The sequence below is a fragment of the Agelaius phoeniceus genome, chromosome 5, assembly GCF_051311805.1.
Source record: "Agelaius phoeniceus isolate bAgePho1 chromosome 5, bAgePho1.hap1, whole genome shotgun sequence".
Classification (NCBI taxonomy): domain Eukaryota; kingdom Metazoa; phylum Chordata; class Aves; order Passeriformes; family Icteridae; genus Agelaius; species Agelaius phoeniceus.
In genome coordinates this window covers 49,508,650-49,530,826 of record NC_135269.1, presented here as the reverse complement: position 1 = coordinate 49,530,826, position 22,177 = coordinate 49,508,650, and the positions used below count along the sequence as shown (strand labels likewise).

The 22,177-nt window shown below is 37.5% G+C and overlaps 1 protein-coding gene across 1 annotated transcript in view; it reads right to left on the bottom strand.

Moving 5' to 3' along the window:
- The window catches only part of CFTR (CF transmembrane conductance regulator), an 88,226-nt gene that overhangs the window by 36,095 nt on the left and 29,954 nt on the right, over window positions 1–22,177 (bottom strand). Inside the window, exons 9-15 of the mRNA XM_054632061.2 lie at window positions 21,871–21,963; window positions 21,144–21,326; window positions 18,330–18,521; window positions 7,235–7,329; window positions 4,629–4,715; window positions 3,014–3,746; window positions 1,772–1,900 (exon numbers count right to left, since the gene is read on the bottom strand). Coding sequence (XP_054488036.2) covers window positions 1,772–1,900; window positions 3,014–3,746; window positions 4,629–4,715; window positions 7,235–7,329; window positions 18,330–18,521; window positions 21,144–21,326; window positions 21,871–21,963 — 1,512 coding nt within the window. The remainder of the gene's footprint in view (window positions 1–1,771; window positions 1,901–3,013; window positions 3,747–4,628; window positions 4,716–7,234; window positions 7,330–18,329; window positions 18,522–21,143; window positions 21,327–21,870; window positions 21,964–22,177) is intronic.

Below are 22,177 nucleotides of genomic sequence, written 5' to 3'. Positions count from 1 at the left end.
CACAGTTTGGAGCTGCTTAAGTGGGCTACACAACACACACCACACAAACCTAGGAAATAGGTACAGTTGATGCCCTATTTATGGTGACTGTGTGAACTCACCTTGGAATCTGCAACAATCCATTCCAAAGCAATCCTTTCAAATCTAAAATATCATTTCTAGAATTTTCAAAGTAGTCCCACCCAGATCTGAACCACCACTTTCAATTTATTTGGATGTTCATCACTAGCCTGTCTTCATTTTTTCAAGTTGGAAGGGTACAAACTGTTAGCACAGGACACACAGACACTTGGAATGGTATTTCAGCTCACACACAGAGGTTTGCTCAAGACTGGGCTGCAGCTGGGTATTTTCCAGCCCATTCATTTACCAATTATAGTCACACTGGAAACTTTAAATTGTATGGAAACATTCTTTGTCATAAGATTTATTTTTTTTTCAGTTACAAGATAAGGTTTTTAAAACCATTTAAAAATATTTAGTCTAAAATAAAAGCAAAAATGTGTAATAAGCATTTAGAAATATATGCTGAATATACAGGAATAAATCTGATATATCTTAAAATTTAAATTTCCTTTGCCTCTAAAGCTCACCTTCAGCTTTGCTATTCTGTACAGAGCCATTTTCCACGACCATGAAAACAAAACTTACAAGAAGTGCTATGCCTCTAAGCACAGCCTTGCTGATGGAGTTCATTTAAAAGTTAAGATGCTAAACTAGATTTAAGCTCCAGGATCTATTCCTGGTCCAAGAGAAGTAACTTAAATCACCTGCAATATATCATTAGTGTAAATTCAGAATACAGATCAGATCAGTCACATCTTTCTCCAGCTATGATAACACTAGAAGTTTGAATCTCACCACAGAATTGCTAAAAACCCTTTGCTGACAATCAGCCAGAAAATAATCCTATATTCCTAATGGATTCTTCTCTTTATTCAGTTCATGTTGAAAAATACCAAGAAATTGGCACAGTATTTTGTAAGTGGACATATGAATACAGTCTCATTGATTTCTCCCTATGAAACTTCTTCCTTCACTTTAAAAAATACTTGATTTAGGATATCTACTATAGAAGAGAACATTAAGAGGTTCTATAATCTTAAAGTTTTTCTAAATTGAGAGACAACACAAAAAGCAGGCAATTTCTGATATATGAAAAACAGTCAAATGTCTTCAAAGAGCCAGATGTTCCTCAGTATTTGTTCTGGTGTTTTACACCATCCTTGGAAAAAGTCTCCTCTGCATGCTGCAGGAACACTCCTTCCATCTTTCACTGCCACCACAGGCACTCAGCACTCTGCCTTACTCACCACTCTTCTTTCACTAGGAGCAAAGCTAGTAACTCATTTTTCAAAACAATTTTCTAGAATTTATCTATGTGTTCATAAAAAAAAAAAAAAATATGGCAATTATTGTTGTTAACTGCCTAAGGCTATTCAAAAGTAATTTTTAATGAAAAATGGAAGATTATTCACCTGTGAACAAAAGACTTGCATAGGGTAATAATTCTTATTTGTGGTACCACATAGAGAAAATAACCTGGATAATTTGAGAAGATGGGTCTTCTGCTGCTGTGCACTAACCACTAACTTTGATGAAGAAGTGTTCATCTAAGCAGTAGAAAAGTCCCTACAATTTAATTTAGCAGCAGTTTTCAATAAGTGATACATACAAGAGCTTATGTCTTGATGCTTTATCCATTTTCACAAAGAACAGTTTGAACAAACATCATATGTTGCAACATGACGCCAAGCACAGATTTTCTTACCTCAATTAAGAAGACAGTCACACATAAAATCAGAACAAAAATCAAGTTTTTGTGGATAGTAACGTATCTGAAATAGGTATTCCACGTAGTAACAGTACCCATGCTTTCAGCATCATCACTGAAGCACTCCTGTCAAAAAACAGTAAAATAATAGTAAGAATGCTAATAATATCTCTGTATGAGAATTTCTGACACAAGAATGCTATCATTCTTTCTGCTAAGTCACTGCAAATAATTGAGCTGAAGCATTAAATTGGCTGATAATGGCTAGAGAGGAAGGTACTGACCGGTTGAGTCACCTTTGATATAAAAACACAATCAAGAGATTATTTGAAATTTTCAGACAACAATGACAGAAGCTGAGATTTGTCTAGCACTACCAGAATCAGAAACTATTAATCAATAGCTATTTTCTTTCAATGGAGAATTATTATTGTGATTTTAGAGTAAATTTGTAAGCACTTTGAGCTTTTATTTTTTCTGTTGAGTTCAAAAGAAAAAATGGGCAGTGCTTCAGCAAATATTGAATTTAAATTTTCCTTGGATATCTGTTTCCTCCTAGGAAACTTCCCCAGAAAATTTTCCTATCCTGAGAAAATCAGCTGTCTGTTTTGAAAATGAAAGTCATCCATCATGACTAATTGAAACAATCAGAAAAAAAGAAATTTTGGTCCAGTTTTAGGTATAAAAACCAACCTTCTGGGGTTTTTTGCACATCCATAAAACCAGAGTAAAATCAGACTTCCTCCTCCATTCATTATTTGCATCAGGACACAAGAACTAAGCAGTCTGACAAACTTATCAAATTTGATCAAATTCCAGTTTTAAAAACTGTGCTAGTACTTCAAATGTATTTTATTTTTCCCATGACCCTTTAATGTTTCAAAGGTGAATTTTACCTAAATGCTTTAAAACAATGTTTTTTCAAGTTATGGTTTCAAATATTATTTTATCCTAAGTAATCTGAAAGGTAAAGTGAAAGAGATGTAAATTCTGTATTGAAATTCCCTACACTTAGCACTGAAAAATGAATGAAAAAATAAGGCAATATAATTTTTTGAGGATTTCAATGATTTTGAGATGATACTTGAGTTTAAAAATTTTCACAGGTATTCAAAACACATATTCTGCAGAGAAATGCTGCATTAGGAAGGAAATATTCAGCAGAGAAATAGATGAGGAGTATAATACACTAAACCATCACCATAACCAAACCCAAGGTGAATTCAAATCAGCACACACCTTCAAATCCTCTTCACTGATTTCATCAGTTATGTCCAGGACGCTGTCTCGAGACACGCGCCTGGTGTAGATATCCATCTCAGAGGACAGGTTTGTCTGAGGCACCATGGACATTTTCCGAAAGGTTGTGCTTCCCTTCTTGGCGAAGTTTGGTCCGTAGTTGACAGAGGTGCTCGTCATGAGGCTGAGCACTGACTGCCTCCTGCGCCCCTGCAGCAGATGGTCAGCCTTGAGCATCCCACTCCTCAGCAGAACCACGTCCCCCTGCTCCACGTCGGGCACCAGTGAGACCCTCCTCTCCAGCGGGTCACCGTGCCCATCCTCTATCCCATTGACCTGCACCCCGTTCTTCTGCACTACTGAGAACTTCCTATTTGCATTAAGGGGGTTAATAATCACAGAGTTCTTCCTCTTGTCGTTCAAATCTGATTTTTGTTTAAAAGATTGCTTCTTTATTTCATTGCGCGATCCCATGCCTTCTCCTTCAATGGAAAATCGTCGGAGAGTCTCAGTAAGGATTGAATTTCTTCTCTCTGCGCTGAACTGATCAAAAGAGTCAAATCCCATCAGCTCTGAGCTGAAGTCTGGCCGTTGACCCTGAAGTTCAGAAAATGTTCCATAGAAATAGCAGCTCCCTTCATGTAAGATTAATATTTTGTCAGCAATCTTTAAGTGTTCCAATTTTGAAGTAACCAAGATCCTCGTTTTATTTGCCATCAACTTGCACACACAGCTGTAAAAGATGGAAGTGTGAACATTTAGACTTTCTTGTTCTCATGATTAAATGATGATTTATCCCTTTCACTTTTAATTTGCTTTTACCTGCCCTGCTCCCAGTATGAGCAGTCTTGAGTGCTACCTCAAACTACAAGGGAGGTGGTAAAGCTGAGATGTGTAAAGAATGAGTACTTTATTGCAGGAACCAAAAAAGAGGTAAAATTTAATCATGTTTGGGTCAACCCAAAAAGCACACTTCATCATGAAGTATTTCTTTTCATCTTAGGGTTACTCAGATCTGTTGATATGAGACTTAGGAGTATTACTCAAATTTCAAAACTTCAAAATTACAGAGGCTGAAAAACTCATGGATGACAGTGATGGATGAAATCCTTACTGATTTCATCAAAAGGCCAAGCAAAAAGTCTCTGACTTGGGCCAAACTGCACCAATCATCAGCAGGCAGTTTTAGGTGATTCAGTGTTCAGTGATTAGAAAAACAGGTCAAAATATAGCTTTTTGTAAAAAATTATACTTACAAAGCAGGTAATTGTTTTAAAGTGAAAGCCTTTCTGATACAAAGACGTGTCAGATGTAAAGCCACATGCACTGGGAGCACGAGATTACAGCAGGCTCAAGATGTTAAGGTGGAAGAGGGAGCAGTAATGCTTGCACTTGTTCCCCACACAGTGCATTGTCCTACTACTAACAAAAAATACTCAAAATATATATATATATAATACTACAACTTAATACTATGAGAAACCCTAAAAATGAACATCCTAACAGGCATAATTTTGATCACTTCAGTATTTTTGTATTGCTATTAAAAACTCTTCCTTTTACTTTGTGCTGCTTGGTGAGATTCTTAAATACTGTCTGTCAAAACATAAAATACCTTTCAAATATCTCTTTTTCTGTAAAAATGTCTAGGTGTCCAAAAGGAGAATCCAGGAGATACAAATCAGCATCTTTGTACACTGCCCTGAACAGAAAAAAAATGGAAATGACATTAACTTTCACATCTCTTATAAATTTAAATAAATATAATTTAATAAGAATGCCTCAAATCTTTTAATTGATAGGCTTTCTACAGCATCCATATAGAGCTGAAGTTTAACATGAAATGTGTTTATAAGACATCTTTTAATTAAGCCTTTTTTTGCTGCAGATCACATTACAAACTAACTCAGTTTTCCATTAATTTTGGTGCAATGAAACAAAGCTGTCTTTTACACAGGTTACTCTGTGTAAAAAGAAATCTGTTTATGGCCTGAATCTGACAGTCCCCATCAATGCACATTGACCATTTCAATGGGAATTTAATGTCTACTGTAACATCTACTGGTGCCTGAGGGAATATTGCATATGTGTGAATAAACATGTGAAAAGACATGTCTCAGCACTTAGTTTCAAAGGTACTTAGAACAAAATGGTGAGCAAATAAAAGTGTATTAATGAGGCATGGTCTTGCAAACATCATTTGCTATGGGACTGTACAATTTTTGGGTTGAAGACATCAAACAGGACCTTAAGTTGTATGTACCTGGACATGGCTCACTGAGACCTAAAGCTCTGGTTAAGAGGGTTCTTTAAAAAAAATTTGAATAGAAGTTCAAAAAGACCCCGTGCCTTCCTCTGTGGGAATGAAAATCATTATGTGATATCAATCAGAGTATAATTAATAAAGAAATCCAGCCAGCTGCATTTATGTATTTTTTAAAGCATGTTAATCAGTGTGAAAATATTTAACCACCAAGAGAAAAAGCCCTCAATATTAGCTCATTATGTTAATAAAACCAGCAACTTTATTGAAAAATCCTCCAACACGATGGACTTCACATTTTACATTTTTATGATGTAGTGGCTGCACAGCAACAAAAATTCACTCTGCTCTATATGCTTTTATCAGCAAGAAGTTTGCAGGGTTTTATTGATATAATTTGTGTGTTGCACCTAGTAGCTACAAAGGTGCTGGCTTTAGGGTACCAGGCCAGCAAGCTGACTCAAGTCCAGGACATGCACTGTGTTTTTCCCTTGGTCCTTTCTTTCCCCCAGTTGCAGGTGCAGGCAATGGCAGTGCTCTGTAAGAAAGGCTCATGCAATCTCCACCTTCTCATGATGGCTGGTTGATGTCACTTCCATCACAGATTCTCATTTCACTTGGCCTTGCACAGACTACATCAGGATAGGTTTATGCAGCCAGTCCAAGAACATAATGTCCAGTTTATCACCAGTGTATTACCTAGGTACCACCCAGGGCTGTAAACCTAAATTTACACCCCTAACTTCTCAGAGCTTTGTCTGCAATACACACACACCTTGTAGCACACTGAGCTTGGACTGGAGCCCAAACAAAATCTATGGCAGTGACATGTAATTGTTTTAAAAATTACTATTCTACAGCTGACAATAAATACCTAAGTTCTGTGAGCCTCCAGGAAACAAGTTGTGACCATACAAGAAGTGACAGACGTGATTATCCATAACATCTAGGAAACAGTCCGTTTATATGTTAAATTTTAAATTAAAATCTTAGTGAGATTACATGCTTTGAAAGCTTTGCCTGATCTTCCCCTTCTCTTTCCTCTTACTGCATAAATCAGAACCACTCATATGCCTCTTCATTCTCACAAACCCACACTGAAAGAGTCTCTATTTTAATGGTCTCATCTTTTAGCCTCACTCAGATGTGCACATCTTTCATAGGATGCCAGTACGGATCACTATAATGTAATTTTACTTCTACGCAGCGTTTCTGGGCATGGGAATCAACACAATTTGCACTTGGCACAGAAATAAATGGGGCCATTTACACATCAGAGCTGTCATTACTGGATTTCTCACAATAGCTAAGTGATTCTGCTGAAACACATAGCTAATTTATAAGACAAACACCTATGTTATTGTTCCGTAGACCTTCAGAATTACTTACTAACATTGGAAGGTCAAACAGACAAGGCAGTTATTCATACATACTAACTAGCCACTACTTTCTCCTTTTTTCTTATGACAGAGAGAAGCCCAAAGTGTTGGCACAAAATGTTTTGGAACATGGCTGCTTTTTTTTTTTTCTTCATTTACCTGCAGACAGGCAGTATGTCATTGATCAACATATAAAACACTTTGAAGAAATGTCATAGCAGGGAAAGGTCCTGGAATATTTATTTATATCTTTCTATGGGTTTCTTCAGTACATAAAAAGCTACACTTAAAGGTCAGAATTTCCAAAGACATCTTGCATCAGGGAGGGAAAGATTCATCTTAAGCTAAGCCATAGCATTTGTCTGACATCAAACTTTTAAAATTCAGTAAATTAATATGCAGGTGTATCATAAACAAAATTGCATAGCAGAACACAGATTTCTGACGGTAAAATCACGTTCCTGGTATATCCGGAAGATATTTATTCAGCAGGACATAGTCCACGTGTATTTAAATGCTGAGTCATAATACATTCCATATCTGTGAAACAGTACACTACTTGAAGAGCAAAACACTCACCTTGCCAGTGAGATCCGTGCTCGTTGACCTCCACTCAGAATGATTCCACCTTCACCCAGCAGAGTATAATCTTTTTCTGGGAACTTGGAAATATCCTGTTAACAATTTTTTTTAAGAATCAGTATTTTCAATATCCAAGAAACTCAAGCTGCAGATTTGATGGAAACATAGTGTACAATTGTCTACAGACAGGTTGGACAGCAGTTGTAAAAAAAAAAAAATCCCACAGAGGTTTTTTTTTGTTTCATTTGTTTATGTAAACAGAAATTATGATAAGAGAAAACATATCATTCTATTCCAGAAAGCAATCACAAGCTGCAAGATCTCAAGAACAAATATTTGTCTGAATAGTTAATCTCCATAAAAGCAAGGAATGTACCTTCATGCAATGTCAGTCCAAGTCATTAACTGCTGAAGGGTTCTGTCAAGTAATGATAAATGCACTTGCTGCTGAAGTTAGGGAAAGCAAAAAGGAAACTCTGTTTCTGAGCTCTTCAAAACCCAGAGAAATATATACTTCAGGCAGGTTCATTAAAAAAGGCTTGACAAGCATTCCTAGCCAGGAATGCTCATGGTTTGCAAAAGGTTTGGGAACCAAGTTCCACTGCTTGAGATGTAAGTTATTTAGAACTCATGACTATGTTAAAAATGAATCTTTAGACAGGGATAAAAGCAGAAAATACTATTTCACTCTCATATGAGACATAGAAAGGAGAAAAGGACACTCTTGTGTCCCACTGGCAGGCAGAAATTTTCTTGAGAGGAGTATTTAGCACTGAAATTGGTGATCTATGTAAACCACAGAAATTCATGGAAGTGGATGCAAGGGGAATGGCTCGTGTACCTGAAGGTTTTCTAGTTTTTCTACTTTTAGAGTTGCTCTAACAAAAAATATTAATTCTGCCTTCAAGCCTTACCTGACCTACATCTGTGAGCCGATACAGTGACACCACTACCACTGTGGTGGGTGTACTTGCAGCAGACTTTTCCCCAAAACACAGGCTGGATGAGCTTCCTGTGCCTCATGGCACCCAGGCTTCCAGGGGATACAATCTCAGGGCAGCTTGCCATGCAGTGAGTGAGCATCCCTGTCTGTGCCAGGAGCTCCCAGTGCCTGTGCTCCCTGCCCAGCAGCACCACACTGCCTGTGCTCACCTTCCTGCTCCCAAGGCAGGGATCCCCTGCAGCCAAGGAAGCTGACTGAGGCATCCAGTACCACACAAAATCAGCTCCAGTGTTCTCATGCACCACACATATTTTCCTTTCAGGGCAGCTTCTCAGGGAAAAGAAGGTGCATGATCTCTCAGAACCTGAGCTTCTGAGGGGGATCTTTAGGCTGTGATCTGGAAGGGGTATCCTGGTTTGGGGTCTCATCCAGCAGGCAGCCAAGAGGCAGGCAGGAACTCAGCTGTCTGCATGCTCACTGCAGCACCCACAGAAATCCTACAGCTTCCACACTGGAAGGCACATGAAGCACTATCAGGGCAATACTGTCTGGGATTCTAAGTTGAGCTGCTCTCTGTAAGCTCATATTTCATACAAAGACACGTACAATCCAATTTTGATGGCCCCTGCTGTGATTTTGATGGTTTATCACTCTCTGTTGGGCAACCTATTGCCATTCCAGGCCTTTGAGGTTTTGCAAAATAAATAAATAAATAAATTAATTAATTAAAATCCTTCCAAAAAATGTTTCCTTCTTCCTCCCCTGCAAATTGCCCTGACCTCAGGAACAGAGTGAACAATGCTGTTCAGACTTGGAACAGTGACAGATGAAGGGTCCAGCCACTCAAGAGCTAGAAATTGACTGCCTGGTCTGTCAGGAAATGGGAGATTCTTACAACTCTTTAATTTGATAATAGCATTTACTTCCTGACTTAGAGGATTCTGACCTTAAAATCAAGATGCTCTTATGTATGGAAAATCTATTGCAGGTGATTTTTAAATTATTGTCACATTAACTAGTTCTTTCCCTCTCATAAATGGAGTCACACAAGCAAATCCCTGGTATTAAAATATCAGCTCAAGTATTTGCAGAAAGAGGAGGAATGTGAAAAACAGTGCCAGCAACAGTTTTAGAGAAAAATTTTCTAACTGTGACAAAATCACCTTCCTATAAGTCTTGAAGTAATTTGAGAGAGCATGTGAAATTCTGGCATAAAAAGTTTTTTGGCATTTCTTTGAGACAACCCGGTCAGATCACTTGTGGTCTCATTATGTATGCAGGAGTCATGTTGACCATCTGTAAATTTGGCCTTAACATGGGGGTTTGCATGATTAAATATCCAGATCTCCAAACTGATTTAAGCTGTTTCCCATTTCTACCAGTACTGCAGCCTGTAATGGTGCTGGTGCCCTTGCTGTTTCCTGATTCTACTCCTTCCCAAAAAAACCCAGGTGAAGAACTGGGCCCAGCATGTCTTCTCCTGCAAACAGGGTAAAATTCCAGCTCTACTGAAATTTATTCTAGGGTTCCCATTGCTTTAAAGTTTGTAGGATTTCATCAGATATATTTCTTTGCAGGTGTGTCAACATGGAATTTTAATCAGACTTTTAATGAGTTCCCCTTCTGCTCTCCTCTACCCTTCACCTCAAAATAATATATGGCATGGAGCAGACAAAGAACTTTTCAGGCTGTAATTATCATAATTAAAAAATGTTTAGTAATTTCTTTCAAAGGCGTAAACAAAGCAATGAAGTCCAATAGACACACAATGCTATTTGTTGGAACACTCATGACCTATTGTAAAAAAGTACATAGGGCTGGTCCCAACACATCCTTGCTGTCATTTTGTGCAGGAAGTGAAATCAAGCCAGGGACAAACCTAATGTAATGATGCTGAACGGCACAAGACTCAGCACATTAATGAAATATGAGCCAGCCACTGGATTTTCTTTGACATAGCTATTTCTAAATGCTTAAATTGAGAAACAGGTTGGTACCTATTAATATATAAAACCCTACAGTTCCCGCAGACATTAATTACTTTAGTGGATGCTTCTAATATCAGGAGCTAGAAAGTTGCACACTCAAGGAGAAGGCATCCTTTTTAATAGCTATTTGCATTTTTTGCAGTGCAAATGCCATATTCATCTACCTCAGCAGCAAAGGAATGCCCTCATAATACCTTTGGGCTTGGTAAGGAAGAATACAGCCAGGACAGGTTCAGGGTGAACAGGAAATACGATCTTGCTATTAAAAAAGGAAACCTCAGAATGGACTTCACACTCCAAGTCTTTTCTGTAGAGATTAATTGTTATCAGAATCATTTGATAAATCATTAGCAACAATGAAGATAATAAAGCATGACAGAAAATAGTCTCTAAGAACCAAGAGTTGATTAATGTGTACCAAGTTACTCAAACTACTAATGCAGTTCTAACAATAGAACCTAAGTATTTTACTTATGTGACTTCTTTTTCTCACTTAAATTTGTCCTGATGGAACAGAGCAGCAGTCTTGACTCTCTGCATTTCATCTTCATTCTATTTCAGCTCTCTATTTACCTTCTGTTTTTATTATAGTCACCTGTAGTAATCTTTATCCCCTTCCTTTTCTTCATTAACATTAACATTCCCTAAGCTTTTTTCACAGTTCCCAGAAAATCTCCCTACTCTCATTGCTACTGAAGTACTTCCTTTTTCATTGTCATCATCTTTTGAATTTTTAAAGTTTTGAAATCAAGGCTTGTGTTTCAGACTCATACCTACTACAGAATACTTATATGAATTTTTAAAATATGAAGAATTTTCAATAATTTCTTGTATCTTGGCTTTTAGGTAACCAGCCTGAACATACTTGAATCCTCATTTTCCTGGGAATAAGACAGAAAACCAGATTTGTATTTCAAATAAGATTTTTTTAAAATTATTTTTATTTAGGTAACTCTCTTTTCTCTCCCCATGATTTTGTAAGCCAAAGCTTTTGTTAGACTTTAGCTGAATTGTTTATGAAGGATTCATGATCCAAAAGCATAGGCTTTGTTTTTGTAGCAGTTTGTAACCTCAAACAGAGTGTCAGGCTCACCCAAAACTCAGACAAATGCTGGCAAAACTTGCTTTCTCCATGGCAAAATATTTCCATGGAACAGTCCTTTGAAACATGAAGCAGTCAGTGCACTGCACAGGGGTCGGTTAAATGCAGGGTAAGAGAATTAAACATGATTCCAGAAAAGACACAGAAGACAGGACAACATCCAAGGTAATCAGTCCAGAGCCCTGTACCTAAGATGGGGAAAGGGATAGGGAGATCTATGTTTACTGAAACCATTTTTTTAACTAAATGATATCAAAATAGAACATTGCAGGGGTGGGTCTGTTATACATGTTTATGTGATCACTGATAAACTTCTTGAAGTCAGTGCATTTGGGAGTTTGTCTCTAATCAAGATGTTCCCCTGCTATAAAGAAACTGTGCTAGCCTCTTACCTTCCAGTTCCCCCAGAAAACTCACTGTCTGCAGCTTCACAGCTGATCTGCCCATGATTTCGGGCCACAGATGAGAATTTCAGTTAGAGCGGTCTCTGTAGGCCAGCAGATCACACCAGTGAGGGATGGAAAAAGCAAAGGCAGACAGCTTGGGGGCCACGTGTCTGGGGTGCAGTGCTGGAAGTGGGAGGTTTGACACTGTGCTGATAACACCCAGGTCGTGGGATCAACCCCCAGATGACCTTAAGAGCTGGCTTGGTGGTCATTGTGGGTCCCTTCCAGCTCAGGAAATTCTGTAAATCTGTGACATATTACGTGGGCTTTCTGCCTGAAAGAGGCATTTATACTCCTTTAGCTGTTTGTATTAGGATGTGATAAACTTCACCTTGACATGCCAGTGGCTCTCCCCAACTGTGAAGACAGGTTTAGTCACTTGCTGTCACATAATTTACACCATAGACATGTACCTGATTAGATAACCAAGCTGCCATTTAATACCCTCTTGTAGAGAATTACAAACCACAAAGCACTCTGTTCCACACTTGAACCCCTTATTGTTCCTCTCTTCCACACAATTTGTAAATTTGTAATCTGCCCATTTCTCTTGTGAAAACAAGGCTCAAAATCACGGCACAAAGTGTTACTTCTCAACACTTACTGATTTAGTCATGTGACCAAAAACAAAAACAAAACAAACAAACAAACAAACAAACAAAAAAAAACAAACAAAAAAACCCCACAAAAAATCCCCACCACCAAACCAATGAAACAAAAAACCAACCCAAAATCAGCACAGATAAAAGGAGATGGAGAGTACATGGGATGCAAGGATGTGTTTCTGTTTTGGAGCATTCTTAGCACTGCAGTGAAATTCTCCCCCAGGGTGGATTCCACCCTTTGCAAGGGGATGTTGAACGCATGGGAACGCAAACCTGGGCTTGACCTATTGAGTATCTCTTTCTATAGTTAATCTCTCCACAATCTAGTTATTAAATGAAAATTAATCTCCTGCACTCCCAGTAAACCCAGCTCAAAAGCCTACAGAATCTGACCACAAACTGCTTTCACACTATTATGGAATTTAATTTCACATGGAAACACTTCCTCTATTTGCATGCCATGTTAAACATTACATTCATGAGCAGTTGGTGTCTCTCAAATCAAAGCATGTGTTTACTTAGAGAGTGGTAATCTCTCAAAGGTAGCTTGCCATTATGTGTTTATGGACTCTTAAGTAACTATTGAAGGATCACATGAATTAACTAGGTGGGAAAATACCTATTTTACATAACAAAAAGGTAAAACTGAAAGTTATGGAAGTATGGCTTTAAAACTCATGAACTACTGGACCCACTCAAATGTGATAGGATGCTTGTTAATTTTTAAAGACTAATAACTGTAACAGGCCTGCTTCTATAGTCTTGACTGGAGGAATGCCTTCTCTTAGGATGAGTTTGTTCAATGTTAAAGCATTTAAACATGAAAATTCCTGTTTCAACTGTCCAGAGGTTCTAACTGCTTAACTTTTCAAGTTATTACTTAAGTTACTATGATAAAATCAAACAAAAATCCCATACCCTGCATATGTCAGACTATTAATGCTGATTTTTCAATCTAAATATCTGAAAAATCAAGGTCTCATTCTTTTCCCATTTTTTATAACATGAATAAAAAGGATTTTGCAAACCCACATACCACCTACAAATTAAATCCTACAAATTTCAATTTATATTCATGTTATCCCTGCCATTACATTAATACAACCTCCAATTAATGCAATTCTTAGGGAAGTCACATTTTTAGAATTACTTCAAATTTAGTGGCAAGTTTCCACAGATATACAAACTTTGGAAGTTCACATCTCTCAGTGGAAGAATTTCCATCTCCCTGGAAGTTCACATCTCTGAAGTATATTTTTACAGTATACTTGATCCTTAACTTGATGTGTTTAGCAAAAGTTCAGTCTCTCTTGCTACAATTTTTATTATGAATGTGATGAAAGGTACTTGAAAAAAAGGTTAAACCACTTTGTCAAAAGTGCTGTTGAGGCAGCACCAATTCATTTCATCTTACTTTTTGAGTTCCTTTAAACTTGCCTGTGGGGACTGCCTTTGGAAACAGAATCCATACTAATTACATCTTGTCTACTCTATTATAGCATGCCAATATAAGACTTCAGAGGTAATAGATATGAGGTAACACCTGCAAACTCAAAAGTACTCTTATTAGAACAATTCATTTCAAAAAAAGCTCCTAAATAAAGGACAAATTGTAAGGACTACTGATCCGTGCTGGAATGGTTTAACCTAGGAGGTTAAAACCTTCACCTTCTTATTTGCTTACTGGGACCTTAATTTTAGAGAGCCTATTAAATTAGGCATGCATCCTGCTTTCTTGCTTGCTAAAATAATCACTGTTTCCAAGAAAAGGAAAAGAGAGCAAGAAGGTAGTAGAGAAGGAATAGGTAGCCCTTTTCCTATGCATCCTGAAAACTTTTTACTGTGATTGCAGAATGTGTCGTGTAATTTAAATTGGCATTGGCATTCCCTTGAATTCAGCATCACACAGAAATCTGGGCAATGTCCACACACAACTTACATCTCATTACAGTCATATTCAGTGTGTGCCAGGCATTCAGAAAGAAATTTTTGCCAGTAAGGCTGTTTCTTTTGGCTATCAAGAGCACTAATGAAACTCTTAATTACAGTCCCTTTATCTCAACTCCAAAGCACTCATTTTTGTTCTTTCACCTTTTACTGCTTTTCTCTTAACCTCTTCCCATTTACAAACTGCAGTAATGAGAACATTGTAAACATGATTTTAACTCTTCTGATGCCCTAATTACTCTCAAAGGAAAAATATAATCAGGAAATATAATTGTAATCAAGTTCTTAATAATTTTACACATATAAAACAGGCTACATTGCCATAAAAATATACATTAAAAAAAAGTTTAAAAAGCATCCTAAGCATAATTTCACTGATTCACAGAGATGCAGTTGAGAACCCTTCTCATGATTCTTCAGTATTATGTACTGTACAGTGACATCCTGAAATGATGAGAAGCAGTGGTACTTAGATCTGACAAACTTCCCTGTCTGAGCCTTCAACACGTGACTGTCTCCCACTCTGGCTCATTTCAGCAGCTCACATCTCGTGTGCTCAGGCTGCCTTGCACTGTGCTCTCCCTTGCCCTTGCTCTCCCCACGTGCCAGAGAACACTACAGAGAAGAGCAGTGAGGACCAGGGACTTGAATGAAACCTGTGACACTGCCCTGCTGTCACATGTGTCATCCAGTGGTACCACACTCCAAGGAGCACCACTAAAACACATCCTTCCCACACGTGGACTCACAAAACTGTGCCCACTGTAGGAGAATTCCCTGCTCATCAGTCACACAGCCGTGTCAGAGGCACTGGGTGGGACAACAGCCATGCTGTGCACGAGAAAAAAGGGTACTTGAGAGACATGTACACACTAATTAAGCTTGTGACCTCAGGCACAGACTGACATCCTAGTGCATTGTGCCCTACACAAACACACTTTGTACAAACTATCTTGGCATAGCAGTTCTGAGGTGTGCAGATCTCCAATACAGCATAACAATTTTCTTCTTAATCTTCATCTATCCTCTGAACAGGTATAATGGCACAACTGGAGGGTAGGTGAATTGCATCAAGACAAAAAGATGAAGGAGCTGAAGGGAGAAATCTCTTAAGAGAGTTAAGGAAGTACAAATGTAGCTACCAGAATTACTTGGACAAAAAAATGCCCCATTTCAGTGCTCTAAATTCCTATAAACTTATGTAAGCTGAGAAAAGAAATAAAAGAAAATCCTTTTGTTGCTTGTAGTTTCACTGCTATTTAGTAATATTTAGTAATATTTTTTGTGATTAATCAAAATTACCTGGAGAAGAAATCATCTTTTTAACCTTCCTTTTGATGGTTTCATACACAAATAGAACAAAATGCAAAGTTGTGAGAACATCTTTTAGAGCAACATAAAAAATTCTTCCCTTCCAGACAAACCTACCAAAGCAAACCTGCTGTTTAGATAATGGCTAGCATAAACCAGGTTTGCCATTCTCTACAACTTTACAGAATCTAACATAAGACACATTCTAACTTCTGAATAAAGATCTGATTTCCCATACAGGGAAAATTCTATTCTTGGACACCTAAAAATATGGAAAGCTCTGGGAAATATTTACTTGCACCTTCCATCTTTCATAGTTGCTTAGAGATAAATTTACTTTGCATACTTAGCAACTCTAAAGAGGTCTAAGTGATACCTCCTTAGTAAATTAACTACATACCAAATCAAAAAAGTCAGGCAGGAAAATGTAGCACTGAATTTTGTGAAAATTCTCATGCACCCCAAATTATGTGAGCTACACTTCTCTAATACCATTTCCATATCTCTATAGACCTAAAACAAAGTGGAGACACCTTGTGTGACATCATCTGGCTTCAGCATCCTGTCGTGCAGCAGACAAGAACAGACTGTGTGTGGCAAGAACAGGCTTCCCTGTGTGCCTGGGAGCCTCAAACCCACGTAAATGGATTTTGATGTGACCCACAAGAGTGACCTGCAGTATTTCATTGGCACTAATAAAGAAGGAGGGGAAAAGACACCAAATTTATGAGCTGGACTAGATCTCCAGTTTGCTTTCTCTATAGGTTGATGGTGGAAATGGCAAAGTTAAAAGGGCACGTCACAGGTATATTACTTTCTACCCTACTAACACATCTATTTGCCCACTGGGTCAAAGAAGATGTCTTTGTATTCCAAAAGCATTTTGGTGAGGACAGAGCTTGGAAATAAATGTGACTTAGCCCTTGTTAAGAGCTCTATATTAACTGACTTGGAGCATCTGCACAGTGGGGAAATAAACTCTTCTTTTATCACCAATCCTTGGTTTCTGGAGGGCTTCACATAGGAACTGGACTCAGCAGGCCTGTTTTCAGGTGGAATATATAACTATCTAGAAGGTTTCAGAGAAAGGGGCAGAGTGAATTCAGTTAGGCAAAACTCCCCTGGTTTTTCCTTTCTGAAGAACGAGAACAAACACCCACACACAAACTCCAATGCAAAGCATTAATATAATAAATCCCTAAAAGGTCACACTTGGGAATAAACAGGGAATTAATATTTGAAATCCATCCTTCAATCTGCCATACTGAGTCTTGTTTGGTAACTAATACATGAAAGCTAACAAGAAAAGAAAGCATAATAATAGCAATAAGGTAATGCATTTGGCTTCCTTCCAGACCATTCTGCCTTCTCTTCAGGGCAGCCCAATTTATTTAGCCAGGAGGAAAAAAAATGTGTAAGTATCAGACCTGATCTCAAATAATAAGCCCTGCTAGGAGGTGAAGCATATCATTCTGCACAGAGCTGCACCACCACAGATCAAAGCTGGCTTGATTGAGCCTGCCTGGAGGGAAAAGGAGCTGCAGCCTGCTGAGACACTGAGCCATGCCCTGAGCACGGGCACCCCAAGCGTGCCACCAGCACTGAGACACTGAGCCACCAGCAACCACCAGGAAGGGCCTGGCTTGGGAAGCCTCCTGGAGCAAGGGCAGGTTTGAACTGCTGAAGTCAGCTGTTTCTTGGAGCTTTGGCATGAACTATAACTTTCACAACCGGGGTTAAGGACAGCTCTACAGAAAGCCTGACACAGAAGTTATTAATTCTCCTGTCTTCAGGAGCTTCCCAAGAGATTGCCCACAAACCAAATCAAAAATCCAAACATAAGCTGAAATGGCCAGAAACATACAGGGAAATATTAGTTTATTGCTTTAATGAGCTAAAATGCATTAAACTGACTGACCACAGTTTCTTGCTGGACTGGTGCTAAGGAAAAATATGTTTCACTATGTGGCCAAAAGAAAAATCCTGTTCAGCACAATTAAATATTTACTGTTTTTATTTGCATATTGCAGACAAAATCTTAAGCCGTAGCAGATTTTGCAAAGATCTCAAATGCTGGCTCCTTTTGTATCTTGCCATATGAAAAATATATTTTCCTATACTACTCTCTGTCAACATCAAACACATATAAGAACATTTTAATGTGGTTGTGTAATACTCATTGTGGGCTACATGTCACATAGGGATCAATCCTGCAATTATTTCCAGTCTAAGAACTTTTAGTGTATACATAGGAAAAATCCCAAATTTAGTCAAGATTTTCTACTAAATAATTCAGATTTCTACCACAACATTCCAGTTATCCTTGCAGCCATTTTTGAAATGCAAAAGAAAGGAGAAAAACAGATTCATTTCCAAAACTGTAAGGAAAACTTCTTTATGTGGAAGAAATATGACAAGAAAATTTAGGAATAACATATTTGTACATAATTTCTTCAGCATCAGTATGTTTACTCAGGTTTTTAACTAGCAAGGAAGGCTGAGAAGGCAGACACAATATAGTATCTGAGCCAGCTTACCCAGCTTCTGTTGTGTAAACTGCCAGAACTGTCAGTGTATCTCCCAGGCAGCTGGCAACAGGGTGACTTGCAATTCCACAAAATTGGGAGGTCAAGCTGAGTTCCTTAAATATCATAAATTTCTCACTTGCTTTAAGCCCCATTCCCATACCTTTTCTTTGGGGTTTTTCACTTGGGTAGGGTCACAGGTCTTAAAAGTCCTAGATGACTAACCTCTTCTAGTTGGCAGGCTTTGATGACACTCCTGTACCGATATTCATCATAGGATACACCAAAAATTATGTTCTCCTTTATTGTTCCAGGCATGATCCAGGAGACTTGAGGTGAAAAGGATATCCTTCCACTGTGTTTAATCTTACCCTGTGAAGGCTCCAATTCTCCCATTATCAACATCAGAAGAGAAGTCTGAAAAAACATGAACACTTGATTAATACATCAGAGATCTGTACAACAAAAAGAAATGTCGCACATAGTGAGAGTCACTCTGCTAAGTCACTAAAATTTGTCTCATCAAGAGTGTCCCTGTAAGTGACATTTAGGGCAAACTGCAATTAGTGGAGATTTTCTTGATATGTCTGATTCTGAAAGACCTCTAATATAAGAGAAACTTAATTTTTAAAATGATAAAAATTGTGTAAGGTATCTTGTAAAAAAGGCATGCTGCTGCAAAAGTATGTCATTTTAATGAAGCTATCAATAATCTCACAAGGTAAAAATCTATCTGTGAAACACATCCAGACATAAGGTACTAGTATTTATAGAGAATTCTATTTGATTTTCACATTATCAGTGACTATGTTTGCTCTTTGTACAACATAATTCAGTGACTATTTTGTTTGCTCTTTGTACAACATAATTAATGTCTATAATTTTGCTAGCTCTTATAGGTATTTTATCTGTATTGCCTTGAGAAATGCAATTTCTCTGTGTAAGTATATACAATTGCTCAGTATGGTCTGAATCTTCCTCTGTAACTGTTAACTCATTTACGTGAATGCATGACCTAAGTGTATTTACTATTTCCCTTCATAAAAGAATTGATTGCAATTTCAGTACTGACATGTTATAATTTCAAAGTTAATCAGTAGCTTGTAGTAACCTTGTCACACATCATTGGCTACTAGATCAAAGAATAGAATTGAGAAATACACGGAAAAATTTGTTACAGAGCCATTGCAGTGGTCTTCTTATCACTGATAAACAGTCAACAAAGTTGGGACGTAACAGCCAAAGATCTAAAAAATCTGTCTAAGTCACAGTTTCATGCTGTCAAGCCCAGAGATCCTTTTGTAAGTTATACAATATAGTGGGGGAGTCTCATGAGATTTCTTCCCTTGTACCAGAATGTGACTTTTCCAAAATGCTGAGTAAGAAGTTCCCAGCCTTGCAAAGGACAGCTGTTTGGTATGTTTTGTACACTGGATGTTAAACCACTGCTTCTTGCGCCATATAACACAAACTAAAAAACAAAACAAAACTGAAACAAACTCTATCTAATACTGAAGCAATATTAAACAGCTGATGTCAGGCTTCATACCTGTTATAGATTAAACAGTTAATATAGATAAAATTGTGCAGTCTATTTCATGGCCCTGATAATTGAGTTACAGCTGCAAGCACCATGAAGGAATCCTTACATTAAGAATGTGTAAAGGAAGGGCAGCATTTTTTGGGAAGGGGTGGGTGAGAGGTGAACGTTATTTTTGGACTTTTATAATATTAACTTTTTGAGTTAATGTTACAAGGCTTTTGTTTTTATTGCTTTGGAAAGTGCAAATTTTTTTAAGTATGTACTCACATAGACTGTTCAGTATAATCTGAATTTTCCTCAATTTCCTATGTAGCAGATGAAAGGAGATATAGATACATCCTTCAACATTTTCTAGTTCACATTTCTACATTACAATTGCCAGCATTAGCAATAGCAATAAACTATTCTGCTAATTCAAAAGCATCACACTAAAATGCACCTTAACACATCATTTTGTGGACAATCTCATGCTCTGAGTCCCTTGCTCTCTCTTGTAGGATCATTAATGAAAAATAAGAAGCCTTGATCATACTGAAATTGATGGGTCCTTTGTCATTGACTCCAACAGACCAAAGATTTTACCCCTTGCAAGTAAAAGAAATTTTCACCTATAATTTATTAAGCAGGAAAAGCATAATGAACATTTGTTTTAACGTTCACATTTCCTCAAAAAACGCAGTGAAGATGAAAGACTCATCAAGACTCATCTAATTACTTGCTGTTCAAAGAGAATAAGAGTATCACAGTTCAACTCATTTTATATTAATGATGTTAATTGGATGTGTCATCTGCAAACTAAATGCATTGATAACATTTTGGGGTAGTAAAATGATGAATAATCTAAACCACAACTTTTCACAGGAAACCACCAGTTTCAGCAGCATCTCCCCAGGCTTTCACATGGGTCTCAGGAAGCCCAAGTGAGGCACTGTAGGAACGAGAGCTGAGGGATCAGGACACCACAAATCCAGGGCACACATACCTGGCTATATTCCTGTCAGCCTTGTCAGGTTACAAACCATCTTGTGTTCAGTTTTTTCCTTAAAATGTTAACAAGGCAGGGGAAAAAATTCTTTCTAGCACACTGAGCCATCACTATATCTATTCTATATTCTTCATTTTTTTGAAGGCCAGGAGATTCTCACCATGAGCCTTAACTTTAGGTTTCAGTTTGCATTACTCCTGTAAAATTTCCTTTTACTTCCAACGGGGAAAACATTTTTTCATTAAATTGCTATTTCCTTATAATTCTGTAACCTTATATTACAAAAAATATCCAGCGAACTCTATCTCAGAGTGGCCACAGTACAAAACTTCGAGCAACTATTTGAGTGAAACTTGCAGATTATCCATACTTTTTCCTGCAGCCATCATTTCTGCAGCAAGCACAGCATAGCAAGAATACAGTAAAAATAGAGGTAACAATACAGGTAACAAGACAATATTAGTCCCTACAGTTATTAGGACTCTAATTGGACCAGCAGAAAGAGAAATACCTTGCCTGCTCCAGTAGATCCAGAAACAGCCAATAGCTGCCCCTTCTCAATCTTGAAATTTATATCCTGAAGAACAGGAGATGCATGAAGGGGAAAGTTATTGAAGAAGAGATTGCTGTCAGTGCTAGGAGCTTTGCTGTTGTTGTTTTCCTGGTTTGCTTTTACAAATAGCTCTCCAATTCCCTGCAACGATATATATGTGATGTACATAAAAAATAAATAAAACATGCATATACAGAGTATACATGTACAGATACACATCATGTATATCATACTATGGATTTAGGAAAACATATGAACTTACTTTTCTCATGTTACTTTTCCTATCAATAAAATACTGATTATATTATTGAATATATTTTTTTAATGTATGTATTGGACTTATGCCAAAATTTGTGGACACAAACAAAATTTGCTTATTATAGAACTGTTTTCCAATGTTTATACATGACATAGCCTGATCCTGTTTTCAGGCTGGCCGAAGTCAGTAATAACTACTTATTACAGGCTTAACACTTATTAAAAGGTTTCTTCCCAAGTTTCTCAATGTGTATAATTTGATATCATGCATTACTTACTTGCCACATATTCCTTACCTGCTGAAAGCTGAAGCTAGTTAAAATTAAAGAGTGTAGGCTGCTCTTTTTAGAGAGTGTCACGGCAAATATTTAAAAAAATTAAATACATACACTCTGTGTTTTAATATAGTTTGGGTAAAAGTACCAACCTCATCCCAAAAAGCTGTTACTTTGTCCAGCTCAACCCCAGTGGTTGTTAGATTATACTCCAGAGCTTTATATTCTTTTTTCAGCAAGAAATCCTAGAAACACCATGAAAGCAGATGAAACAGTAAGGGACAAGGTCATATTGCACAAAGCAGTCTATATTTGCCTACACAGAGCACTAATATTTCTGGTGGCACTTTTGCATCACAATGCTTTCAGCAAGAGGCATAAATATAAATTATACAACATTTTTAGATGCAGAAGGAAATGTTTTTGAAACTACCAATTCTTTCATTGCTAGTGAAAACA